The sequence below is a fragment of the Parus major genome, chromosome 1 (assembly GCF_001522545.3).
Source record: "Parus major isolate Abel chromosome 1, Parus_major1.1, whole genome shotgun sequence".
NCBI classification, from domain to species: Eukaryota; Metazoa; Chordata; class Aves; order Passeriformes; family Paridae; genus Parus; species Parus major.
The window spans coordinates 65,260,278-65,284,776 of record NC_031768.1 but is presented as its reverse complement, the minus strand read 5'-3'; the positions used below and the strand labels follow the sequence as shown (position 1 = coordinate 65,284,776).

At 37.9% G+C, this 24,499-nt stretch overlaps 1 protein-coding gene across 3 annotated transcripts in view; it reads right to left on the bottom strand.

Moving 5' to 3' along the window:
- The window catches only part of DCLK1 (doublecortin like kinase 1), a 237,088-nt gene that overhangs the window by 25,352 nt on the left and 187,237 nt on the right, over nt 1-24,499 (bottom strand). For all 3 annotated transcript variants that reach the window (XM_015632177.2, XM_015632186.2, XM_015632194.3), the window contains 7 exons: nt 20,298-20,355; nt 19,386-19,505; nt 14,106-14,252; nt 9,007-9,140; nt 8,151-8,228; nt 7,420-7,516; nt 5,547-5,627 (listed from right to left, as the gene is read on the bottom strand). In XM_015632177.2, the coding sequence (XP_015487663.1) occupies nt 5,547-5,627; nt 7,420-7,516; nt 8,151-8,228; nt 9,007-9,140; nt 14,106-14,252; nt 19,386-19,505; nt 20,298-20,355 (715 nt within the window). The remainder of the gene's footprint in view (nt 1-5,546; nt 5,628-7,419; nt 7,517-8,150; nt 8,229-9,006; nt 9,141-14,105; nt 14,253-19,385; nt 19,506-20,297; nt 20,356-24,499) is intronic.

Genomic DNA, 24,499 nt, shown 5'->3' with positions numbered 1-24,499 from the left:
AGCATTCATGTCATCTTGTCAAAAGACTAAATTACAGAGAAGACAATAGTTACCAAGACTGTGGTCATATTTTATTGGTGAAGCACCACACCCACAGTTCCAGTGGCAACACACCACAGATGCATAGTTTGGACTCCAGCTTTTAGATGAAATACCTTCCAGCTCAATTCAAGATGCAGCATAGGGATATATCAGAATTCTTCTATTGTTACTAAGTTTTTATTACTACTCTTGGTTCCACCTGATGTTTAGTAGTTCTCTTTTATTCAAACATGCTTTATAAACAAATCAATATATATTAAGCTGGCTCCTGGAATTCAGTGAACAATAAAATAGATAGCTATTGAGGGTGAGAGATGACAGCTGTTTAACTAAATACAAAACAAGCTGGTCTGCAGTTTCAAAAGGCAAGAAGTGAAAAAAAAAATAAATCTATCAAATATCAAATTGATCAGAATCAGCAAGCTAAGTTACAGAATTGGAGAACAGTATAAACACTGCTGACAAGAATTTCATTGGGTTGCTGAAATTGGATGGATGTCAAACCCTGAAGAGGTTAACTGTTCCTTTCCCCTATTTTAAGTCTTTGCTTTTGCAAGTGGGTTAGGATCATAGAATTTCGTCTCAATGTTAGCATTAATCACAAGATTTTTTTAAAAGGTGACCAGTGATTTTTGCTGCTTCATCTGGGAATTTTAAAGAGTTATGAGCTTCAGAAGATCTTGACTGCTAATAGTCTGAAAGAGGAGCTCTCCTGTGCATACCTCAGAAGCTGAGCAGCCAAAACAGTTTGAAAACTCTGTCCCAGGATTTGAGTTTTCACATGGACAATATAAACAGCTTAGAATGTTAACAAATTTTTGGTTTTTGTTTTGGGGTGTTTTGGTCTTGTTTTTTGTTGTTTTGGTTTGTTTTGGGGTTTTTTTTAATCATCTAAAAAATACTTTTCATGGTCTATTTGCAAGAATTCAAGATAAAAAACAATAAAAGAGGCACAAGGTCTTGGAGTAATTCCAGTAATTGATAAAAACTGGTTTCATATTTGCATTGTTCTGTGGCAGGAGACATTGCCACTCAAAAGTAAAAGGAAGTGTTGTAAAGAAGTTCAGGATTCCCAGACTCCTACTGCCCTGAAGCACTTAGATCCATTTCACAAGATGGTCATAAGAGCTTTACTTTCCAGGTCTAAAAGCCTCAGATGAATAGATCATTATACAAGTAACAGCAGGAAATTAGAGTAAATAGACGTGCTGGAAAAGCTTTTGGATACTGTTTCCTTTAAGGATTCTAAGGAAAATTTTTGGTGCAGTGTCCTAGGGTGTAACCAAAAGTAGTGCAGCTGCAAAATAAGGAATGTCTTTTTTAATTCATTTTCTTACAGATGTTTAGCTTTTTGATACTTATTGCTTGGTTATTCATTTCTTTCGCACACAAATTTCCAAGGCAGACATAGTGAGGGAAAAATATAAAAGCTCCAGGTTCTCTAATTCTTTTTAGATGCCATCTTCCTCCTCCAGCAACAGCACACTTTTTATACTGATTATTTTACCAGAGAAGGATTTACAGAATGTGAGCCTTTCAGCATTCACTGTTCTGTGATGTATTAGGAAACACTTACTACTTATACAAAAAAGAATGATTTTGTTCTGTAACTTGTTTCAGGTCATCAATAATATTAAAGCTTAAAATGCCAGGCCTCTTTTATAATTCTTTGACTTTTCAGAAATCTTTTAACAGGTATAGACTTGGGGTCCTTGCTGCAGGGGAAGTATAAACTGATGGATTTGTTTCCAGGTCTAAGTGTATTGCATAGGAGAGATGACTCCAAATAAACGAATTGGAGGGGGCAAAGAAGTGCTGCTGAACTGCATTTAGAATTCAAGATCTCCATCTGTGGCAGTGGCATGTAGCCAACATCTTTTCAGGTTTTGTTTTTTTGAATTGAAAACAGCTGGGATGTTGTTCACATTGAAACTGCTTTACTGGTCTGACTCTGACCATAACAAGTTTTGCAGTTTTCAAGAGGATTCCAGATATTTTTATAGCAAAAATTTAAACTGAAATGAAGGCTTGCTCCTACTGAAACTGTCAAAGCACATTCCAGGAACCTCAGCAATTTACCAAGTAATCACATAGTAAGCAGCTATAAAGTAGAATGGTTATTTACAATCTACAAAATGGTTTTATACAGTGTAAGCAGTTACAACACTTCTATCAAAGGTTTGATCAAAGAGAGAAAATGTTTCTTAAAATTGTCAAAGAAAACACATGCCTGCTTTTCAAGCCAGCTGTTTGTTCTATCTAGTGTTTTAGCTTCAGATTTAACACTCTGTGAATAGGTTCAAAACTGAAATAAGGGAAGTGTTGTGGTGAGCTCTATCCCAGCTGAAACTTGTAGAGAAAGTAAACTCCAGCATTTGACACCATGGAAAAGTATTTAACCAGGTTACCTGTGATAATGGAGTGTAGGTGAAAATTCCATGTGCCATTTCTTCCCAGAAAGACAGTATTCACATAAGTGTTCAGGTAATTACAACACATAGATTACAGAGCCTTTTGTGAACAGGGATGAGCGCATTAATTCCCTGTCCTGAAGCTGGGAAGATGAGGTCCAGGGAGGCTGTAGGACAGACTTGAAGCTGATCCAGTGGATGATGGTAGAGGGATGTGTAGCTGGATCTGACACTGTACATTCTGCCTCTGTGCATCAACGAGCTGCTCCTCCTAGCTCCTCTGCTGCTACTGCCCAGACACACTTCCAGGGAAGTGCCCCTTCTCATGGAACCATTTAAGCACCTGTTTCAACTCAGCCATGTTCTTATTTCTTCCAATGTGAGCTAGGATTGTAGTGCCATCTAGTTAATTTGATACTCCGTATTAAGTGCTTCCATGTGCGATGCTTTGAAATGGGAGCAATGTTTGGAATGTGTGAAAGCACTTTCCTGAACTGGTCCTGATGCCTTAAGTTTTAGCCTACATATTTTTCAGATTCTGTGCTGCCTAGGTGTGTAGCTCTGAGCCCTATATTAAGTGCTAGTGAGTTCTCTTCACAGGATAGGTAGAAAAAACAATCCTTTTCCAGTTTGAGACCAAGAACAGTCGTTACAAGCTTCAGACCCAAAAAAGCATAAACAGAGAGAACAACAAGGAGGATGGAACTTCATAACCTGAAGCTATAATTGGACAATTAGCCCAAATAGACCAAATAGACCAAAACTTACTGTGAAACTTCATCACCAGTCATCCATTATTTTTGTGACCATTTTGGGTCCATCTTGCTTGTAGCCCTGGCCAGGCTCTTGTACTGCCCAAGGTATATCCTTTAAGGTCTTTTAATAAATACCTACTTTATTCCTTTAACTCTGTCTAGCCTTTATTCTAGGCCAGCCTTCTCAAGGCATCAGTCCCAGTGCTAGCCTTTTCCTCACAGAAAAAAATATATGGAGGACATAAGAGAATTCAAAAGCAGTTTTGATCTGCATTATGAACTATCCTTAGTGTAATGACGAAGATAAAATACCGATTTGTTTCAGTTGTTAAAATCAGCAGAAAAAAAGGAATTACAGAATTGTCATAGCATATTTGTTTCTCTTACTTATAGATAGAACTGCTACAGGTTTTGATTGCAAAGAATTATTACCAGCATAAAACTACAGGTGCAGCAGAGCTAGACCAAAGATGAATTGATCACCACATGTTGTTTCTAACAGTGCATCACAGTCACTCTTTAAGAAGTATAACTAGAAGTATACTTGATAGAAGCAAGTAGATCTTGAACTTTCCCTGGTATAACCTATAGTTCATGCCAACCAAGTACTTAAGAATTTTGTGAGCCAAGAGTTCTATCCAGACCACTATATTTAAAAAGCACCAATGGGATCATCCTCCAAAAATGTATTAAATTCTCATTTGCGTTCATTTATACCAGTTCTCTAGACACCTTCTGGCAAAGGGTTCTGCAAGTTAACTTATTGCACAGAAATTCAGGAATTTGCCAAGGCATTTGAGTAACCAGAGCTCAGGTTTTCCAGCAGAGCTCTGGAGTGTTAAAAGTCTTTAGCCCTCAGCCCTTCTCCCCTGCTATCCTCACCAGCAGGTACTGCTGAGGGCAGGGAAGCAGATCCTCATGTCACTTGCACACCACTACCACCAGGTTACTGCCAAAGACCTGCACCTCTCTTTTTTTATACATCACACTAAAATAGCTTTCTAAAGCACATCATGGTGTAACAATTAAAAAAAAAAAGAAGAAAAAGTATCTGGGGGAAGCGTTAACATTTCAAATACATTTTCAGAAAAAATGGAAGATTAGTGACCACTGCCTTAAGTGGTGTAAGCAAGAGACATTTCAGTAATCTCAGCCGCAGTGTGCAGGCTGACACTGCGGTACACTTGGCCTCCCTGTGGCTTCTCATCAGTCACTTCCATCCTTCAGTCACTTCAGCACTCCAGAAATCTCCACACATCCTCCTCCCACGGAGACTGAGAGACCCCTTGATCACCATAAGGCATTATAAACTGTGACAGAACACTATGTCCAAGGACAGCCCCTGGCACCAAGGAAAATTAATATTTCAGCTGCTTGAATGTCATCTTCAAAATGAAAAGATTTTCATCAGATGTTGTCCTGGATCCTTGCACTCATCATACACCACAGAAGGGCTCTGCATATTAATAGCATTCACAATTAAAAAAAAAAAAAAGTAGTTCAGGTAATAAGGGAGCCCTCCAAGTTTAAAGCATGTAATTGGTAAATACTTAGCTGATCACTACTAGTCTGACTATATGGAGGACACTTTCATTAAAAAAAAATTAATATCTGAGGTGACTGAACATTTGAATTTTTAGAACAGTTTTTTAGTGAGAAAGGGATTTTGGATACAGCAGCTTAGAGACTGAAGAGTATTCCAGGGAGGACTGCACACTCAAACTTGCAACAAACAAAATGAAGCATTATTTCTTCTTCCTTTATTTTTTTCACTGTTCATCCCAATTGTGTTTCTTTTCTCAGTTGTTTCTTCTGAATTGGAATATAGATTGTCCCAAATTTTTATTTTTTGTCATCCAAATATTTTAAAACATGTTAAGTAATCTGGAATAATTGACAAATCTTAAATACCATCAGAAGCTAAATATGATTCTAAATGTTTCCCTGTTCCATCCTGGATCAAGTAGGCTTAACAGTAGAGACTATATTTCAGTAACTCTTTAATCATGACTGTGAGATTTTTGAGTCCACCTGATCTCAGGAGAACAAAATGCGTCACTGCACCTGCAAGCTGAGTGTTAGAGATATACATTTATCTAATAGGGTTTATATGTGTTGAAAGTCCATTTCAGAGAAAATGTAGCTGAGCACACACAAAATAATGAAAACCCCAAGGTACACAATACACTGAATCAACCTGTAACCCAGCTTATTTCCACTTAAATCTGTGGCATCTTTAGAATGTGCTGGCTCCCAAAAGGGTGTAGCAAGGGTTTGAGAGAAAAAAGCCCAAAGGTGCCAAATTGCCAGAAGCATCTACAAATCTGAAAATACTTACATTAACCCATGGATGCTCAAGAACTTGCAAGGCTGAGAATCGCAGATCTACATCTACTTGAAGCATCATTGTGATAAGTTCCTGATAAATCAAATACAAGGTCAAATTTGAATAACACTTTTAAAGAACAAATCAATATTTCATTCACTTAAGAACCCTTTAACTGATTTTGTAACAGTTCTCAAATAGAGAGTGAACTACCAACTGCAGAAATATACTAAGATTATTCAAAAAATAGAGAAACTATGAACTGAGAAACTCTCAGCTGAACTTTTAAGTCAATATCTGACAGTACCTTGAAAAGCTAGAAGACAGTTCTGAGTTACAGTTCTGAAGCCACTGTTTAAGAGAAAAGCACTTAATACATAATGTGAAAAACAGATAGTCCCATGAAACTAGGTTAGGTTCCCATTAAGAAAAAGCCAATTCCTCTATAGGAAAAGAAAAGCCAGCAAATATGGTTTTACTTTAAACTCTTGTGTAAATGACATAGAAGATATTTTTAAAAACCCTCAACACTTAAAATCATATTTTTCATCCTCTAATTTTCTCTGCAATTACCTAGATTATTTTATTCACAGAGTGGAGTTCATGGAAACAGAATGGCAATAAGACAGCAAATAAAGGTACATCACCAAAGACCAAAGCTAGTAATTCATAGTTACAAGAATAACTTAAATGGATAGGCTAAGGCTTCAAACCAGAAATGGTAGATAGAACCATTTGGCAGAAGTTTCACAGGAAAACCCACTGGCAGAGGACTTGCAGTGTTCCCACTAACAATGCTATGAAAAAATGCCTTCTACATCACAATAATTTGGTTTAGAGGACTTCCAGCTCTATGACTGTATCTCATTCATTAACCTCATTAGTTAGCAGGCTGAAATGCTAATCCTGACCACCCTCCACACACCTGTAGAAGCAGGATGCAATTCTCCAAAGAATGGAGATTCAGACCTACTCTCATTACCTGAATGCACCTCAAAATTTCACTTTTTTTTTTTCCTTGTGATTAATCAAACACTGTCACACTGAAGGAAACAGGAAGACAGTTTTTCATAGATTTGTCTTACAGACTAGAGAAATAAACTGGTTGGAAGTAAGCACTTATCTATCTACAGAATGACCATATGATTATTTTTTTTTTACATACACGTATGTATTATGTCTCTGTCCACACATATTTATACATATGACTATAGTGAATGGCAGATCCCTAGAAAATCTTTGAGTTAAACTGTTGCTCTAGTGCATTGGTGAGAGTTTAAAAACCTGATGTGCTCTGCAAGTATAATGAACTCTGTCAAGGTCTGTATCTGTAAATAATTATATCTGCCTTAGCACACCAAAGACTGCAGGTCAAGAGCTGTGACCAGAACAGGTCTGTATTTCATAGCACTCTGCAACAGTAAGGCAACAGGAAGCCCAGTTCTTTGACAGAAACAAACAACAGACATTACTTCTAAAATGATTAATAAGGGAAATCAGCCTCCCCATAATCTTATTAGATAATATTCAAAGGCTCCAGGTTGGTACCTGGTCCCCCTCATAAGTACATACAAGGCACAGTCCAAGGGAGCTTTTGAGCTAGGAAGTGAATTAATTTTTCCTGATCAGTAAGGGCTGCTGGTGTCTGTTGTGAGAGAAAACATATAGAGATATGATGTCCATTTCAGAATGGGTCCATTTCAGAACCACCTCTAGTCTATGAGATGGAAACCAAACAAAACAAAATTGGTGACCCAGAAGAATTTATAGGTGTAGCGGGAGATGTATGAGACATGTCAAATACAGCACTGTGAAAGGACAATATACAATATACTCCCACTGGAAGTAATATTGTAGAAGAAAATACCATCAACTGTAAACTCACTTTTGCAGAGTCAGAAACGTTGTCCCAATATGGAGATGGAAAATCCATCTGTCCCATCAAAATCTGATCAAAAAGCACTTCTTGGTCATCTCCACTTCTGTAGAGTAAAACCCAAAGAAAACCAACAACAAAACCCAAAGAGAAATTATTTTCAGATGTGGTTTCAATAGACTTCTAAAAATGCTTTTAATTGCTCATGCCTTACATCCTTTTAGAAGCTGTTGATTGCCCCAAACATGCAGCCATGGGTGTTAATGGTGAGATCATAAAACACAGAGCATTTGGTACCCTCTTTCTTTCTGCTTGTCTTTAGAATTGCCCACAACTTTGCAATTGCTTTGAGGGGATAAAATATCTGGCATGTCCTTATTATCTGCTTACACTTTAATTACCTTTTACCAACCACAAAATATGTTGCATTTTGTCCATAAAGGAAGATGGTTATTTCACAGTGTATTTAAAACTTCAGGCAAAGGCACGCAGAACCTGTAATGAAGGCCTTTGTTTTGCAATGCAATGAAGTTCAAACTATAGCAAGCACGAGACAGAGATTTTACTATAAAATCACAGACATTTATGGGGCTGGTGTAGAACACTATGCAGAGGACAGGAAAAAACCCATCAAACCCTATGAGCAGAGAATTCTAGCAGTGGGAATCTCTGTGCTTAACATGAAAGGAGCACAGGGAGTAATTCACATAACAAGGATGGTTGAATAGGTCAGTCCATACCCACGGAATGGAGGAAAACCACAGAGAAGGATGTAAGTAATCACACCCGCTGCCCAGATGTCCACCTTCAAGCCATATCTAGAAGTGTGAGAGACATGGTTAGAGACATCTGATTCTTACAGACTACAGTGCAAGAACAGAGGAAACATGTTCAGAATCATTAATAATTTCTTATAATTTCCCATCTGAACTTTGTTTACCTACCAATACTCATTCTGCTATCAAATATTTTTTACATTTACATCTTAAAATCACTAGATCAGAATGTGTCAGTGCATAGAAGACATTGGGCTGTATTCTTCAGTTAGTTAACTAATTCAAGTTGAGTTAACTTGAGTTAGTGATGCCTGTCAACATGAAGTCTGAAAAGGTGACAGGCTGCTCAAGCCAGCAGGCATTCACTCTGTGGAACAAATCAGAAGAGGACAGTGTGTGATAATGAAATAGAATTAAGTGAATGGTAGTAAGCAGTCTCTAGAGAACAGAATTATTTCCATTGTATCTGCAAATGGCTAGTGAGTAACTCAGTGTTAAACTGAAAAGTTTGAGGCCAACAACTGGCAGAGGTTGACCAATATAACTCCAGTATAACTCCAATATAACTCCAATACAACTCCAATATAACAACTCCAATATAACTCCAATATAATTCAAAGCTGGCCTGCTCTGAAGCGCTTTGGGTAAGACAGTCTCCAGAGGTGCCTCCCACACGAATTGTTCTATGAGCCATGATTCTGCATCATAGCACACCAAAGGCAGAATAAAAATCTTAATTGGAAGAACTCCACTCTGACACAATGGCAAGAATGTGCTCCACTGAGTGCACGTCACTGTATCCCCACTACAAATGACTTACCCAGTTTCAGCAATGATTTCTGGAGCTACATATGTTGGGGTCCCACAAACAGTATATAGAGGTCCATCCACAATTGTTGCTAGGCCAAAGTCTCCCAACTTCAGGGACTTGCTTCCATCTTGGTGCTCATAAACCTAAATCAGGAGGAAAATTGAAGGCTTTACCACAAAACCATCAAGGCAACTACTATAATCACATGCTAACTGCCTGAAATGTTCCTTCTTATTTACAGGTTTCTTTCTACTCCTTACCTTTAACATATTTCTCTGCATGCTTTGAAAATTCACAGACAATTTGGACAATTTCCCTCAAATAGAGTCAGGATGTCTGAGAAAGACTTGCTACCTGTCCAACAAAAGACATACCACTTGCTAGGTGCTAAATCCCAGAAGCAAATGCGTGGCCTTCCTTCCAACAGTGGCCTTCCTACGTCAACTCCCTACTGAATTCTCAGTGTAGGGGGGTTGAGTTTATTCATTTTACTTAAAGATCTTAAAGGTTTGCAGGGGAACTTCAACTGCTTAGATAACACAAAAGTGATGGTACTGATAGCAGTTCCAGGCTCTTCTCTGTGTGCTGAAGCCACAAGGCACAAACGTGGCTGGAGCATTTCACCTAGACATACTGTCCTCTCCTTGGATGACTCTTACACAGCAATAAATGGACACTCGGTACCACTGGCATGATAGTGCCTCGATCAACGGGACATAAGCAGTTAGGGCTGCAAATAGGTATACATGAAAATCCTGTCTTAAAACCTGATCTTCACAGCAGCAGTGTGACCTTCCACAGGGTTTTATGGGGACAGAGGGAGATTAAGACGTAGTCACATGAAAACAGCAAAAAGCTAGAAACATCAGTGAAAAGTACATCATTTTAAAAGCTGGCTCAGAGCAAAAGAATGGCCCCAAACTTGCCAACACTGAAAACTAATGTCCTAGGGTGACTTTATGATGCTGTAATTTACCCCCCACCACCTGCTTGTGCCAGATATTGAGTTCTGTGCCTTTGAGATTAGATCAAATAAAAATGTTAAAAATAAAAAAAATACAAAAATGTATCTAAATTAAACACTAGACTGTAGTGTATGTATCTAAATTAGACATTATCTAAATTAGACATGTATCTAAATTAACAGTCTAATGACTGTTAGTCTATCTTTAATCAAGGCGCTGGTTTGAGTTCTTGATTCCCATTTTGGAATGTTTTCTACAACAGCACCTTAAGAAATGGAAACATTCTACAGTAAGCCTTCTTATAATATATATGCATCTCTTTGTTATTTTGCAAGCCAAATCAAAGCTCTGTGCAGTCTGAATCACCACTAGCGATATTGTGTAAACAATTTGCAGCAAAACTGTGCAAAAATAGCAGGTATCATAATTCCTAGTCAAAACCTAAATAATCCTTTGTATATATATCTTGACCAGCTACTCCTACATCCAAAATCACATTTATCTACAACTGTTTTAAGAAGAAAATCCTAGATTTTTTTCTCATAAAAATACAATTAATTCTACATGGTAACCTTGGAGAAAAATAAATTCTTGAAGTCTTTCACCACAGTTTCCTACAGATAGTTATAGCTATATGTAGATATGCTATAGCTCATAACTATATTATACAGACACCAATCCCCAGTTTGTTGTTTGTTAATGTTAGTCATGTCTAGAGAGAAAACCCCTCTCTGTCCTGAATCCTTTCTTACCAGGTGATACAGCCACAAGCAGACATTCAGAATACACAAAATTCTCCTCTCCTTATGTTACTTTTAAAAATTCAGCTGGATCTTTAAGAGGACCAGTAATTTATAATGGATTCACATTTCTCTTCTACTAAGCCAGAAAAAAAGTTATGTTTATAGAAAAGCACTGGGAAAAAAAAAGCAATTATGGTTTTATTCAAAACACAGATTGTTAAATACATCTGGTTCCTGAAACTAAAGAAAGTGCTCTCTGAAATGGCAGTAATAAATCTAATTTCAACAACAGTTTTAATTAAAGTCTAGAGACTAAGGCTTTAAATATTCACTTGCTGAAATATGTAAAGTGTGCACTCAGACATCAAGAGCTGAATCTGGCCTAATTTGTACTTCATATTCTGTTTCATGCAGTTATCTTTTAAATAGCCTTCTCTGAGCTGTGCTAACCTTGCAAACATTCGTACCTTCCTTCCTTCAATAGACCACACCTTGTGTGACTCATTCATACTGAAAATTAATTACAGAATAGATTTGTTTGGCAACACTTACCAATGCAGAAGGTTTGGTACAGTGTATTTTCTAGTGTTCTGCCTCATCTGTTTTGAGGAATTACTTTGCTTGGAAAACTACTTCAGTTGACTTGTAAAAATGAAGAAAGTAACTTTTCCTCACCCTGTTATAACTCCATATAAAAAAGAGCCCATTGTGAATCTGTGGTATGTTACTTGCTAGTCAAGGAATGGGAAAGATAATTTAACGTTCATGTTATTCAAAATAAATGCTATATATGTTCCTGCATTTAAATACTGAAAGGCAATTAAAGAAATGGGGATTAGTGCAAATTGCCCACTACGTAGTGCTTTCACTGTTTTAACTAAGCTATAAAACTGTGTAATTGTACTACACTAATTGAATGCAGCCACACATAATTGTACGCCACCATATGTATCCTATTAGTATAAAGACTGTCAGTATTTTCTAAGCTGCTCTTGTGATCAGTGCAGATGGCAACAGTCAGAGAAGTTGTTCTCTAGGGTTTATTATATGGCTATAAAGACATCCCATGACTTGACAAAATAAACATTCTAAATAGCAAAAATTATGAAAAATATTCCAATGAAAACATGGAAGACTCCCTAGAGAATAAAAGTAACCAAACAAAAGTGCTAAAATATCACAGGTATTCAGCACACCCGAAACTCTTAAATAGTTGACCATTAGGTGGACTTTACATACCTTGAGGTTAATATGGAATATTTAAGCAGTTAAAAAATAATGGGTGCTGCACAAAGGTTCACACACATAAAGATTTATTAGCAGGCTCTAGCTCGAAGCCTGAAAATTACTTTTGGGAAGAAGGAAAAATTAAAAGAGACAAAAGAGGAGGTGAAAGGAAGGGCTCTACCAGGGGCCAGTAAGAGATGAAATAAAGCAGCTCAAGGTGAACATCCTCTTTTCACCTCCATTCTCCAGAGCAGCATGTTCCCCTTCACTCCCCATGTTTTCCTGTAGCAGCTCTACAGCCTTGCTCATCCTCACTGTTGTCTTTTTCCTGCTAATGAGGTTGTGTAGCCTCAGGACATGCTCCTCTAAACCTAAAGTGACAATCCATGAGTAGGAAAAGGGTGGGGGAGAAAGGGCTGATTCTCACACTGATGGCCAGGAGAGCCAGCTATAACACAAAAACGGTTTGCACGTGCAACACCATGACAGTAGTGGAGGGAAACCCACAGCACAAGAACAAGGGAAAAATGCCACCATGACCACTTAAGTGAACAGTGAAAGAGCTGCAAGGAAAAGGGCAGGCTACAAAAAACAAGTAGAAGGTGTTTAGCAAAAGAAATGCTGAGACACATGTGGCATTTTTCAAGCGCTTTGTAAATAAAGTGTAAAGAATTTGTAAAGAATTAATGCAATTTGTGAATCATATGCTGGCTTTTGAGAATTAGGATGCTGTAAGAGGTTGTATCCTTACAGCTCAGTCTCAAAATCAATGCACAACTGTGGAAAAGTCACTCAGAAATAATTCAGCTACAATGTGAACAATCTGATCATTCCCAGCAGTGGGTAATTACCAGAAATGCTGAGCAGGAAAATTTAATCCCTGCCCTGCTGCCCACCTCTTTTCTCTCAGAATTTTAACTCTGACAAAAATAGAGTTTAGGCATTTACAGACAAGCCAAGACAACAGCAGAGCAAGGCTTGTCCCAGACCAAGACCCTCCTGCACACTCCAGGAGCAGCATTAATGAATCCTGGCATGGGATTGCTACAGCACCTGCATGCAGCCACTTATCAACACCAGCAGCAGAAATTAAAATGGAGCAAAAGGGCCAAGAAGGTGTATCTGTCATTAGTGTCTAGTGAAACTTCCACTCAGTGTGTTTTCAACAGTTTCTGGAAAATGAGGGCAGGTTACCTCCTCACCCAGAACCTGCCACTAGAGGAACTTCAACAGTAAAAATTCCCCTGCCTGGAAGTTTAGTAATATCTGCAGGACTCAACTTTCCCATAAAACCTCTTCATAAAAAGCTTCAAGCAGGACTAAACGCATTAAGTCATGACTGAGAGCACACAACTGAGATAATTGATATTCTATGATTCTATGGACATTGTTTAACAGTTGCAGAATATATGGAGGATTGGGACATCTTGATATTGAAACATGTCAGCAAATTTGTGAAAACTCAGAACAGTGAAATAATCAGGAGAAGCTAATTTCTCAGGAGAAATAAAAGTATGTGGAGGGTGCAGCTGCTGCATTCAAGTGTGCAGAATTCTCAGAAGAAATACTATTTGCCAGGGTATGTTTTCACTGTCTTCAGTGGTTAAGGCTCATACAGATTTAGTCAGAAAAGCAAAGATTTAGATGATCTTTTTGTGAAATTAATAATAGTAAATAAATTATATAATAAAAATTGGAAAAGGATTATTTGGGAGATGCAGTAGGGGGAGGACAATGAAGTCGCTGGCTCTGCTCTGATGTGTGACATGATTACGACACAGCATTTATACATAACCTACTGGTAAAACTAAAGGTTTGCTCATTATTTAGGCAGTGACAGAAGTACAGAGTAATCTTCTGAGGACAGAACACTTATTTTTATGAGACGCTTGAAATTATCCTGCAGTTTGCTAGAAGTTTACTTCTAATGATCCCAGGAGAAACTCAGCTGCTGTGTCCCATGGAACAGTCAAGACATACCACCTTACATTACCATACTTCCTGTGACAGCTGTTATTCCTGGGAGAGGTTTACAATGCAAAGGTTAAAATTAAAAGATCAGTGACTTCAAAGACTGAAATAAACTTGGCAGGCATGTGGAAGGAGGAAGTGCAGACCTTTTCTCACACACTCCCAAGCTATCAGCAATACTGAAAGATGAATCTCCACTTACCAGTAGATTCTCCGGCTTGATATCCCTGTGGACAATGTTCAGGCTGTGAAGATATTTGATGGCACTGGCCAGATTGTAAAGCATCCCACTGGCATCCCGCTCTGTGTATTTGTTGGTGGAAGTAATAGCATCAAAAAGATCTCCTCCCTGGAGCAAAATTACCATGGGATATGAGCAACACTGCTTGTAAAACGACTGGAAAATTTAGGGATGATCAAGGAACATTTTTAGAGAAGGAGGAGGAGGAGGAGGGGAAGGGAGCAGCACAGTTTCCTTGCAGCTATAAACTATGGGTACTGTAATGACATCCCTCATAATGGCAGGTAAGCAGCTCAATAACTCAGAATCATTTTTTTATGGTTGAGTTGGTCAGCCAAGAGGCTGGGGCTTCTCCTGCAAACCATTCCCACCTGCTGCTGTTTTTATAACATGCCCAGCACTTGCCAAACTGTGTGTCCAGAGCCTGCTAAAAACTTCTGGCAAGATTACACACTTGCCTGTCACAATGCCATTTACCAACCCTTGCAACTCTTTATAATAATCACAAAGTGATTGACATCAAACGTTTTCCCAGTGCCTACCTGAACCCTAGAAAGATGAAGGAACTCAGTAAAACTCAGAACTCAAAGTTACTTGTCCTCACTGCTATCATATTTTAAAAGTCTATTTCCATCTCATAAAACATGGATTTTAAAAACCACTTTCTCTACACAAGATATGAAGTTTTTAGTAGTGTGATGCCTCTTGCAGTTAATACAGAAGAACTTTACAGCATGTATGCCAGGCAATCATACTGGGAGACACAGGTGGCTGCTTGTGCCATTTCCAGCTCATCATGCTGCCTAATTCAGCTAAAAGCTGCTCTCAGTGAAAGAAAAACAAGAAAACAAGAGAAAGAAGGAAAGAAGAAAAGAAGGAAAACTAAGTGGAAGTCCTCAAAGTTGAAATGATCTTCACCAGCATCTGAGGCAGCCACAACTGTATTCCCAGACGTGAGCTGGCAAGTGGGGAGAAGGAACATGGAAGTGCTTGGACAAAGATGGAAAAGTAATTTTAAAGATAAGATTAAGAAGGCAACTTGACAGATTGGAGGAAAAAACAGTGATCCTTTGAGAGATTCTACTCAGAGGTATTGAGCCTTTGGCCTAAATCAAAGCAGCATCTCAAAGAAAACACAATCTGACAAGAAAGAAAAGAAAGAAAAAGAAAAAATAAGAAGGCATCAAAGAATAACTGGGATAACTGCAAAAATTCAACGCAAAAAAAATTCTCTGCTGCAGTCAGTCAGAAAAAATCACAGAGGTCTGTATTTAAAAGAAAAAGCAGGTATTTTCTGAAGGCAACAGAGGAGCCCAGCTTAGCCAGCTCTCACAGTTTTATCAACAGCTTCAGGATATTTTCTGGATTTTTTTAAGGCTCAACTCCAGCGTAAACACTTTTTCCACTTTCCAGAGAAAGGAGGAGGGGGGAAATGAAAAAAAATATAAATTTCCAGGAATCATGGCTACAGAGAAAAGAATAGGAAAAGAGAACCACCAAAGACTCAAACCTGATTACTTGTCATAAAAAGCCAAACAAACTATTAAAATTTTTGCATTGTTGAGGTGCAGCTGAAGTATGCCAGGGCAGGTTTATTCCCATTGTAGATGCAAAATCCCAGCCAGCTCTTTGGAAATTGCTTACAGGCAACCATTGTCAAATCTGGACCACATCAAACTTCTTGCCCTGGCTGGTGACTGTTCAAGACACATCAAGATACATAGTGTCAAGGAAAAGGAAGAACAAAAGGCCAAGCTAAACCAGATAGAGGATTAGAGAGAAAGAGGCCAAATATTTGGCAAAAGTACAATACCATGTACTTCATGGCATTATCTGATCCCTAAGTATTAGATATCAGCATGTGGCAAAGTATGTGAGATAAATAATCTATCTTCCCTAAGCTCCTTCCTGTGAAACCCCTGTACCAGCTGCTTTTTAACATGAGGCAGTGGATTAGACAGATCTTTGGACTTATCTAATATGTTCCAGATGCTCAGAAGAAGTGTCAATAACGTCAGCAAAGCATCTGCCTCCAAACAAAGAAAATAGTCCGAGCTGAGATATGAGGAGCAAGAATGAAAGAAGATGAGCCTTAAAAACAGAAGGAAAAATTTTGGCTTGAAGTCAGAAGAAAAAGAGCAAATGTTCATGCACAGGAGAAACATAAACTCAGAAAAAGATAGAGGCAGCAGAGAAATTTAACAGACAGTCAAGCCAATGTGAAGCAGAATAATTTTCTCCATTTAAGCACCTACTGTAGCTGGTAAAGTTTCTTACCAGGTATCCTGCTAAGAAAAAAGAGCATGTATTTAGTCTGCAGGATTCTCTGCGGTTAAAAGAGAGGTGATATCCTGGAAAGAGTTAACAGAGCTGACAGCTATATCAGGCAGAATTGTTTTCAGACTTTCCTCTCCCCAAAGAGCACTTTAACCTGCAAGGTTCTGCTAAGCCGATTCACACAGCAGGTCACTATCATTTATTCAGGCACCAGGGGTGAGTTCAGGATGACATTTCAGTCTTAAATCCCCTGTTCTGGAGTGAAACAGGACCAGCAACATCTGAATGCAGTTTTTATCATCTGTGCACATGAGGAAGTGTACTTGGAACTACAGTAACCAATTATTTATTTATTACCTTGTTATGTAAATGATATGATCTCTCTTTTTCTTCTGCAAAAGTGAAATCATATCCTGGAGCAGTAAAGGAAACTTAGCAATAAATCTTGCTTCTTAAATTGGCCAAACCCCTGTTAGGTTTGAATAACAATTTTGTTTCGCTGTGTAAAAAGGCAATGTGCCAGAAACCAGGTCTTTTCTTCCTTTTACAAGCACCACTTGCAATGTGTTTATATTTGTATTTATGAAGTGCTTTTTCTTACACTTTACAAAGCAATGAATGGCCTATCTGCCATGAGGTGAGGGTGGGATTTGCAGCAGTCACTTATGTCAAACATGTTGCTGCCAATTAATGCAGGGTGGTATTAACTGAAACCGGGCTCTGCACTATCAAGCCTTTTCTCCTTGCCTCTTTTTCCTGTCTGTGAGTTTGATTTAAAGTCAGGTCTTCAAAAGTCAGTCAATAACAGACGGTTAATCAATTCTAACAGTGCATGTTATGAAATGGTATCAGTCAGCAATTGCTGAATTAACAATTAATGTCTTTCCAGAAATCCTTCCCTAGTACACAGAGAGTGCAACAAGGCTTTTCTTCCTGCTATATATTAAGGAATAAATGTTTGCTTCAGAGAAACAAAGTTGACTTTCCCAAATCAGGATATTTCTTCTACATTTCTTCTATTATTCTATATAAAGACTATTAAAACAGTGTTCTCTAGGATATGAGAAGTACAGAGTTTCCTATAGAGCCCTCCCATAATATAGCTAAAATAGTATGTGCATAATAATATCATAAAGAGTAAAGAAAAAAGAGCACAAGAAAGCAGATTTATCCAGAAAGTGAATACAATGTGTGATTGGTGGTTTTTTATATACATCTTTTAGGCTAGTTATTTTCTGAGAGCTTTCACTCCCCTCCTCTCTCATTTAGCTGAGTGGGACTTCAATTAAAAATCCATTGGACACTACAGTTTACACATTTTTCAATCATGAATAGCACAGCAGGTTTCGCCCATAAAACCAGCTCTGTGCTTACATCTTGGCAGGTTAGACAAGGCACAGCTTTTAGTTCTTAGCACACCTCATGGGGCCAAGATGAAGGATTTGTCAATGCAGGCTATAGCTGTGGCTACATGTGATTACAGAGCTGTGCAAGGGGATTGAGGTACCTTTGAACAAGCTCTCGCAGACACTGAGGAAAACTGACAGTAGCAAGGATCCCATAGTGGGCTCACTTAGAATAGAATGGAGCAGTAATTATGATTAAAATAGTGTTAGATGGCTAATGGTATCTGATCTCAAGCTGTGCTATTTCACATTGCATGCCTAAGAGTGAGAGAGGGCTGTAATTGTCAAGGGAATGGGAAAATTATTCTGGGACTGGCAACACAAAAGGATTCATGGCATGAAAGAGTGCCAGTATTTTTCTTTTGTCTTAGGATTTAACTTTTTCATCAGAGAAAATATGCCAGCTTCTTGCTACCAGCATCTCCCAGTGTGCTTCCCCAGAGCTTGGATTTGGTGGACAGTGGGGTTAGGGGGACCATAAGCTCCACAGCACTACTCAAGCCAAGTAGGAGGGATAAAAACCACGTAAAACCACGAGGACAATGTTGACATCTCCTAAGATGTGGGGCATGGCCTGAACTTCTCATCCATAACAAGACTTGCCCAGACTGCCACGAGGACTGGGAAAATCTGTGGGCATCCACCTGTGAGCCACACAGAGCCTTCCAGCTGTGGGCTGGGAACACGGCTTGTGCCACTGGTGCTGTCACAGAGCATGGGGGATAATGGAACAAACCAAAAAACCTTCTCATACTACTTGTTCTTGTGTTCCAGACCAGAGACTGAAAGGGAAATTGAGAAACACTTGGACCTGGGATTGCCCTATTTAACATCTCAGCGAGGTACCTACATTAAAAGCACCCTCTGACCTCCACCTAAAACCAGAGAAAAGCAGATTAACAAACCTGTTTGCCAAAAAGCACTTTCTCTCAGTCACTGTGAAGAAATAAATAGCGTCCAAAATATAAATTACTGCATTCGCAAATTTACTTCTTAGAATAGAACCATGCTTTAAATAGCAGACTTTTCTCTTTCACTTCCCCCTTCCTTCAGCTTAAATTTAGATTGCTATCAAGGAGACAAGTTTGACACTGTGTTACTATAAGTCAATAGAGAAAGAACACATCTAATATTGTTTAGATTTAACATAAATTAATACAAACTAATGAAACCCTTTCACCTTTTTGTATTTTGAAAGCTGGTATTTATGGCTATTTGGATTGGGTATATTTCCAATTCACCTCAAGGCAAATTATAACTTTTTAACGAGTCTTCTTTTGAGGAAGCAAACAAAACTGGTGGTTTACAATGTACTGTCAACAGAACACCTCCAAGTGTGGTTTACAGGAAGTTAGATAAATATGTAAAATATTTGAAAGCTAATAAAAAAAAAATCTGACAGTGGGTTAAACATTTTTCAATAGGATGCTACACCACTTTCAGAGACCCCTTCCATTCCACACTATTCTGTGATCCCATGTTTTTTAGTAAGCCTAAATAGGAATGGAATTTTCCAGTATGGTTGATACAATAAGCAGCTTGACTGCAAAACACTCACCTTTACAAGTTCCATGACAAGGTACAACTCAGTTGGCATGTCCATCTCCTCGATCAGAAGTACAATATTGGGATGCTTGACTCGTCTTAAAATAGATACCTCATTCTGGATCATGTGTTCCTGACACACAAAAAATCTTCAATGAATATGGGTTAGTGGGAAAAAAAGCCACAGTGGAAAAAGCAGAGAGAATTAGGAGCTGCAGGGATTCTCTGAGGTTTTTGAAAAAAATAACAGATGTTGCCTCCAGCAATACAGGAACATATCTAGAAACATCAATGTGGTAACTTAAAGAAGAGACAGTGGAACACAGAAAAAGAAGCGGATGAAAAGATGTGTTTCTGATGCAGAGAAAAATGAAAGCTTTTAAAATTTTCTCTGATGTCGAATCTTTAGATTTAACACATGATAGCATCCTGTCACAGAAGCTTTTTTAACTGTTTTAAAAGCAAACGGTCACTTGGTGTAAAATTGACATAAATTTAATTAACCTATGCCTTACACACAGAGACCACGGTTATAATTATTTATATAATTTTTATATATAATATATTATATAATTATTTATATAACAAATAATTATATATATAATTTATATAATTATATCACTTTCTGCTTTCTGTAACACCTGGAATTATGAAAATTAGAGAACATAATTACATGGGTAAAGAGAAAGGAGTCACGCACAACCAGCCAACCAACTGGAGAATCATCACACAGCACATGGCAGCCTTTTCTCCTGAATCTCCAAGAGCCTCCAAAGGGTAGGCAAAGATTCCAACCAAAAAGATTCTAACACTTGTCAAGAAGGACACAAATACCAACAGCTTCTCAAAATGACCTCTCACAAAACATTTCTCAGAAAAAAAAATGTTTCAGTCTCGTTTTTTTTTTTTTTTTTTTGGTACTTACTTTTCCTCTACATTTACTTTTCTTGATTATTTTCAGAGCATATTCTCTACCAGTTGATCTGAGGAAAGAGAAAAAAAAAATTGTATGTTCAAGCACATTGAATATTTTTCTCAGTTGAGTTTATATTTGTTATGAGTACAGTAAGTGTAGCAAAGAGTTCTAGCAAAATATTTGCTTTTTTCCAAGAAACAAAGCTTAGATTTGACTAGTATTGTGAATCTGAGCCGAAGTTATTAAATATACATGCTGGAGAAAATGACATAAAATTTTTTTGGTTTAAAATTAAAGCGTTTCAGTGTTTTCAAAACAAAAATAATTGCTTGACTTTTTCTTTTATTTTGTAATGAGAATTGTTATTACTTTTCCACTTGTATGTAAAAATACCATACAGTCTTCACAGGTTCAAATATTTTCAAAACAAAGGAATTTTGTTTTCTGTTCTAAAAAAATACAACCCACGGAAAATACTTTTTACTTAAAATGAAAAGTCATTTGTTTGCGTATCTGCAGTCACAGCTGCTATGATAAAAAGGTCAGGCCTTGGAATAATTTTTTATGTATTCAGTAATTATAGGATATTTAGCAGAGTTAAATATGTTGGCTTTTAGGCAGAATGTGGAAGGTTCTGGAGACATTCAGAGAAATTAGTTCAGGATGAGAACACACTTCCTTTAAACTACTGTGTTGTTTTGAATCCTTATATTTCTCACTACTACATATATGTAGTTATCTATTATCTAGAATGCTAACATAGAAAAATTAGCTTGTAGACAAGCTAACAGTATCAACTTCCATTTCTTAATTAAGTTACAAAACCAAAAGATGGCTGTGAGGATGAAAACAAGAAGCTCTGCTTACAAGCCCCAGTTTCACTATAAGATTAAACGAAAACAGATAATTTAAGAAAAAGGTCTTACTGAAATATTTACATTTTGTAATACAAACCTAAACGTGTGACAAATCTCTATTACATTGACTTTAGGCATGTTTGGTTAAAAATTAAGGAAAAAAAATAACCTTTCAAGAATACAGGGTCATTTTTCCATTCTTCATTTCACAGAACACAGTAGTTAAACTGACCCATTAAACTGATAGAGAGTATGTTCAACACAGACATTAATGTGTCTAAAAGTGTGCTCGGCCTGTCAAACAGGATATGTAAAGTGAGGAATACACTGAAAGCACTCTACTTGGAAAACAACTGGGAATTTTCATTGCCATATTAAAACATGAAGAACTCCTCTGGCAATGATGTACCACTAATTTTTAATTTAAGTAAAAATGGGTAATTCAGTAAAAATAAAAAATACCACCAAAGTATTCATTCTGTTTATATTCCAGGCAAAGAGCTCAAACTGTCTCTATTAGGACATCAATTAAAACAAATCACACGGGATAAGAAGGTTTATGAATTGGGGGGAAATTATAGCATATATGTTCAAGATTTATGCAAATAAAAATTAAAAACTTCTCCTATCTGTACTCCCCCACACAGGGGTTTAATGCTACAGCACCCCAGAATGGGCTGCACTCCATGTGGGGTGACAGATCAAGCTCAGTGAGGGCACAGGAAGAGATTTGGACACTATTTTTGGGACTAGAAGGAGGAAGTTGAAAAAGAAATAGTAGAAATTAAGATATCTGGGGTTCAAACTCAGACAAAATATAGCCTCTTTCAATAGCAGTCTCTCTCAAGCTGCTTGGTCGCCCTAGGAATGCTTCCTTTCTGTCATGAGAAAGGAAATTGATGGTTTTTGTTGGCCATGGGAGACTCCATGTACTCCAAGACACTGGGAAATCTGAGCTAGTGAGGAAATGTCAGAATTTGGAAGTATCTGAAAGTTAAAAATGAACACATATAAAAACACCGCAGGACAAATTGTGCATACGATGGAGCATATATATGTAACAAGCAGATGACAACTCTGACTGTTCTTTGTTTTGGTAAAAAGAAAATTAAAGCTAAGATAATGTAAATCCTTTCCCCTGAAAAGCTGCAGAACCGCGGGCTGTCAGCAACTCTGCAACTTACACACCACCAAAAAATATGCATGGCCAGAAAGTCACCATGAATCTCACCTCTCACCTATTGCTCACTCCAAACAATAAAAAGAAGGCAACATCTCATGGCTGGACAGGAGTCTGGACCCACTGCACTACCACAGAGTTAGAGCTCTAGCTCATAGCAGAGCTTCGTGCCATGTTCTCTGCCTCTTTTAAACTTTTGCAAACTTCACAGAGATTTAGACTGCACTGGAGACAAAAATCCATTTTTGTTGTATTTGTGCATGCATGTATTAAATGCATTAAAGAGTGTGTGCCTGTGAATTCACGTCTGCTCAAAACAGGATTTAGTAAGTCCTCATGAAAATTTTGGAGATGCATTTTCTATTCAGACTGTTCATTGTCAGAGGAAAACACCTGTGAATGTATTGAAGCGTTCACAGACCTCTATTAACCAGTGCTCACAGACTGATCTCACAGCTGTGGAGAAGGAGTATCCATGTGACCATGAATTCGTGTAGCAAGACCCATTCCTACTTGTTTAACACCTTATGGTGTTATTCCTTTGAAGTCTAATGCACACAGGAATTGTACTTCACAAGAAAATGGAAAAGTTCTCTGTCCCAAGTATCACCCCATTAATTCTGGCTCTACAAATGATGGACATATCAGACTTTGAAGTGAGGTGGTTAAAGAGGCTTAAAAGACTGAAAATAATATTTTTGAAAGAGTTTCACACGTACTGGTTTAATTTACCCTCAAAGTCTTTAATGCCTCCTTCCACACTTCTGATGGCAAGAGTATACTGCTTTAGAAGCAGAAACTAACAGAAATAATTCCATTTTAATTTTCAAGATCTCCCAAAGTAGTAAGTCTCTGATAGAAATGGGATCTGTGGAATGGTATAGTTCAGAGACCACAAGCCTATGTATCAGGGAATACCTGGGTAATCATGCTATTTGAGTACATTAGACACACCATGTTACTGGATACTTCTGGAAGTGGTGGGACAGACAAGAGGACAGGAAACAGTTTCATTCATGCTCTCATGGGTATTGTAATCAGCATTATTTTTAGGTGTGATGGGACCTGTATTTAATTTTGTTCGTGTATTTTCTCTCAGTTTGGGAAAGAATTGTGACATGCACACTAGCACATTTGTACTGTCAGCACAAATTGCATTTTCAGCTGAGTTTATTAAAACCACAACTTTTCTTTATTTTAGCTTCTAATCTGAATTCTAATTACAATCTAGAATTCTAATTAAATCTGATTTTCCCACTCACTATTCACTTTACCTTAAGCTGCCTTTTCCTCTTTTCTTAGTTATGCGTTTTCACCCATTTCTTTCATCAGTCATGTCCCTCCATATGGTTTTACAGTGCTTTCTTTCTTTCATACTGTTTTGCTTTGCTTCCTTTAGGTTTCCATACAGTTTAGTGTTCAGATGCTGAGGCTTGATCTGAACAGCAATCGCCCTCTGGATGACCAGCTCCACCAAGAACTCGCTCTGGCAGAACACTAAAGGCCTCACCAGAGCTTTGGCCAAGTGCCACAAACACTGTCAGCTGATACAAAATCCACTCTTACCCTTTTCCCCAACAGCTGTCTTCATGATCTCCAAGTTGTACTTTTGGATGCAGAGGTGGACCTGTACTTTTCCAAGGAGACTAGTTTAAAACCAGCCAAGCTAATTTATCATTGTCTGTCAGGAGATTTAATCTCACTCTCCAGGGTTTATATCATATTCTTACAGGCTAAAGAGCAGTTTTTTCTGAGCCCAAAGGTGAGGTTATAGTCTTCTGCAAGAGTCTCCTCTCCAGGATATGGTAATAGGGGATAGAAACCTTAACTGATGAAATTTCATTCTCAAGCCTTGACATCTCTATTGTTCTCTCTTTTGGACATCTCCAGCTCTGGGAGCTTTTTGCTTTGCCTGCACTGCTACGATCTAACATGAGCAATCCCATGGTTGTTTCACATACAGGTAAAATACATTTTGTCTTTTATATCCCATAGTCTCCTCTTTTTAACAATACCACCAAAAGACAAACACTTGTTCTGGTTAGAGCATTTCTGCTTGCTTCCCTATTTTTTACACTCTTAAGGCTGGGTGGATCCAGTTCATGCCTGAAAAGATTTAGAAACAGGCACATGAACTAGTCAACCTGGACATTTGCAGCAACACTGACACTTGA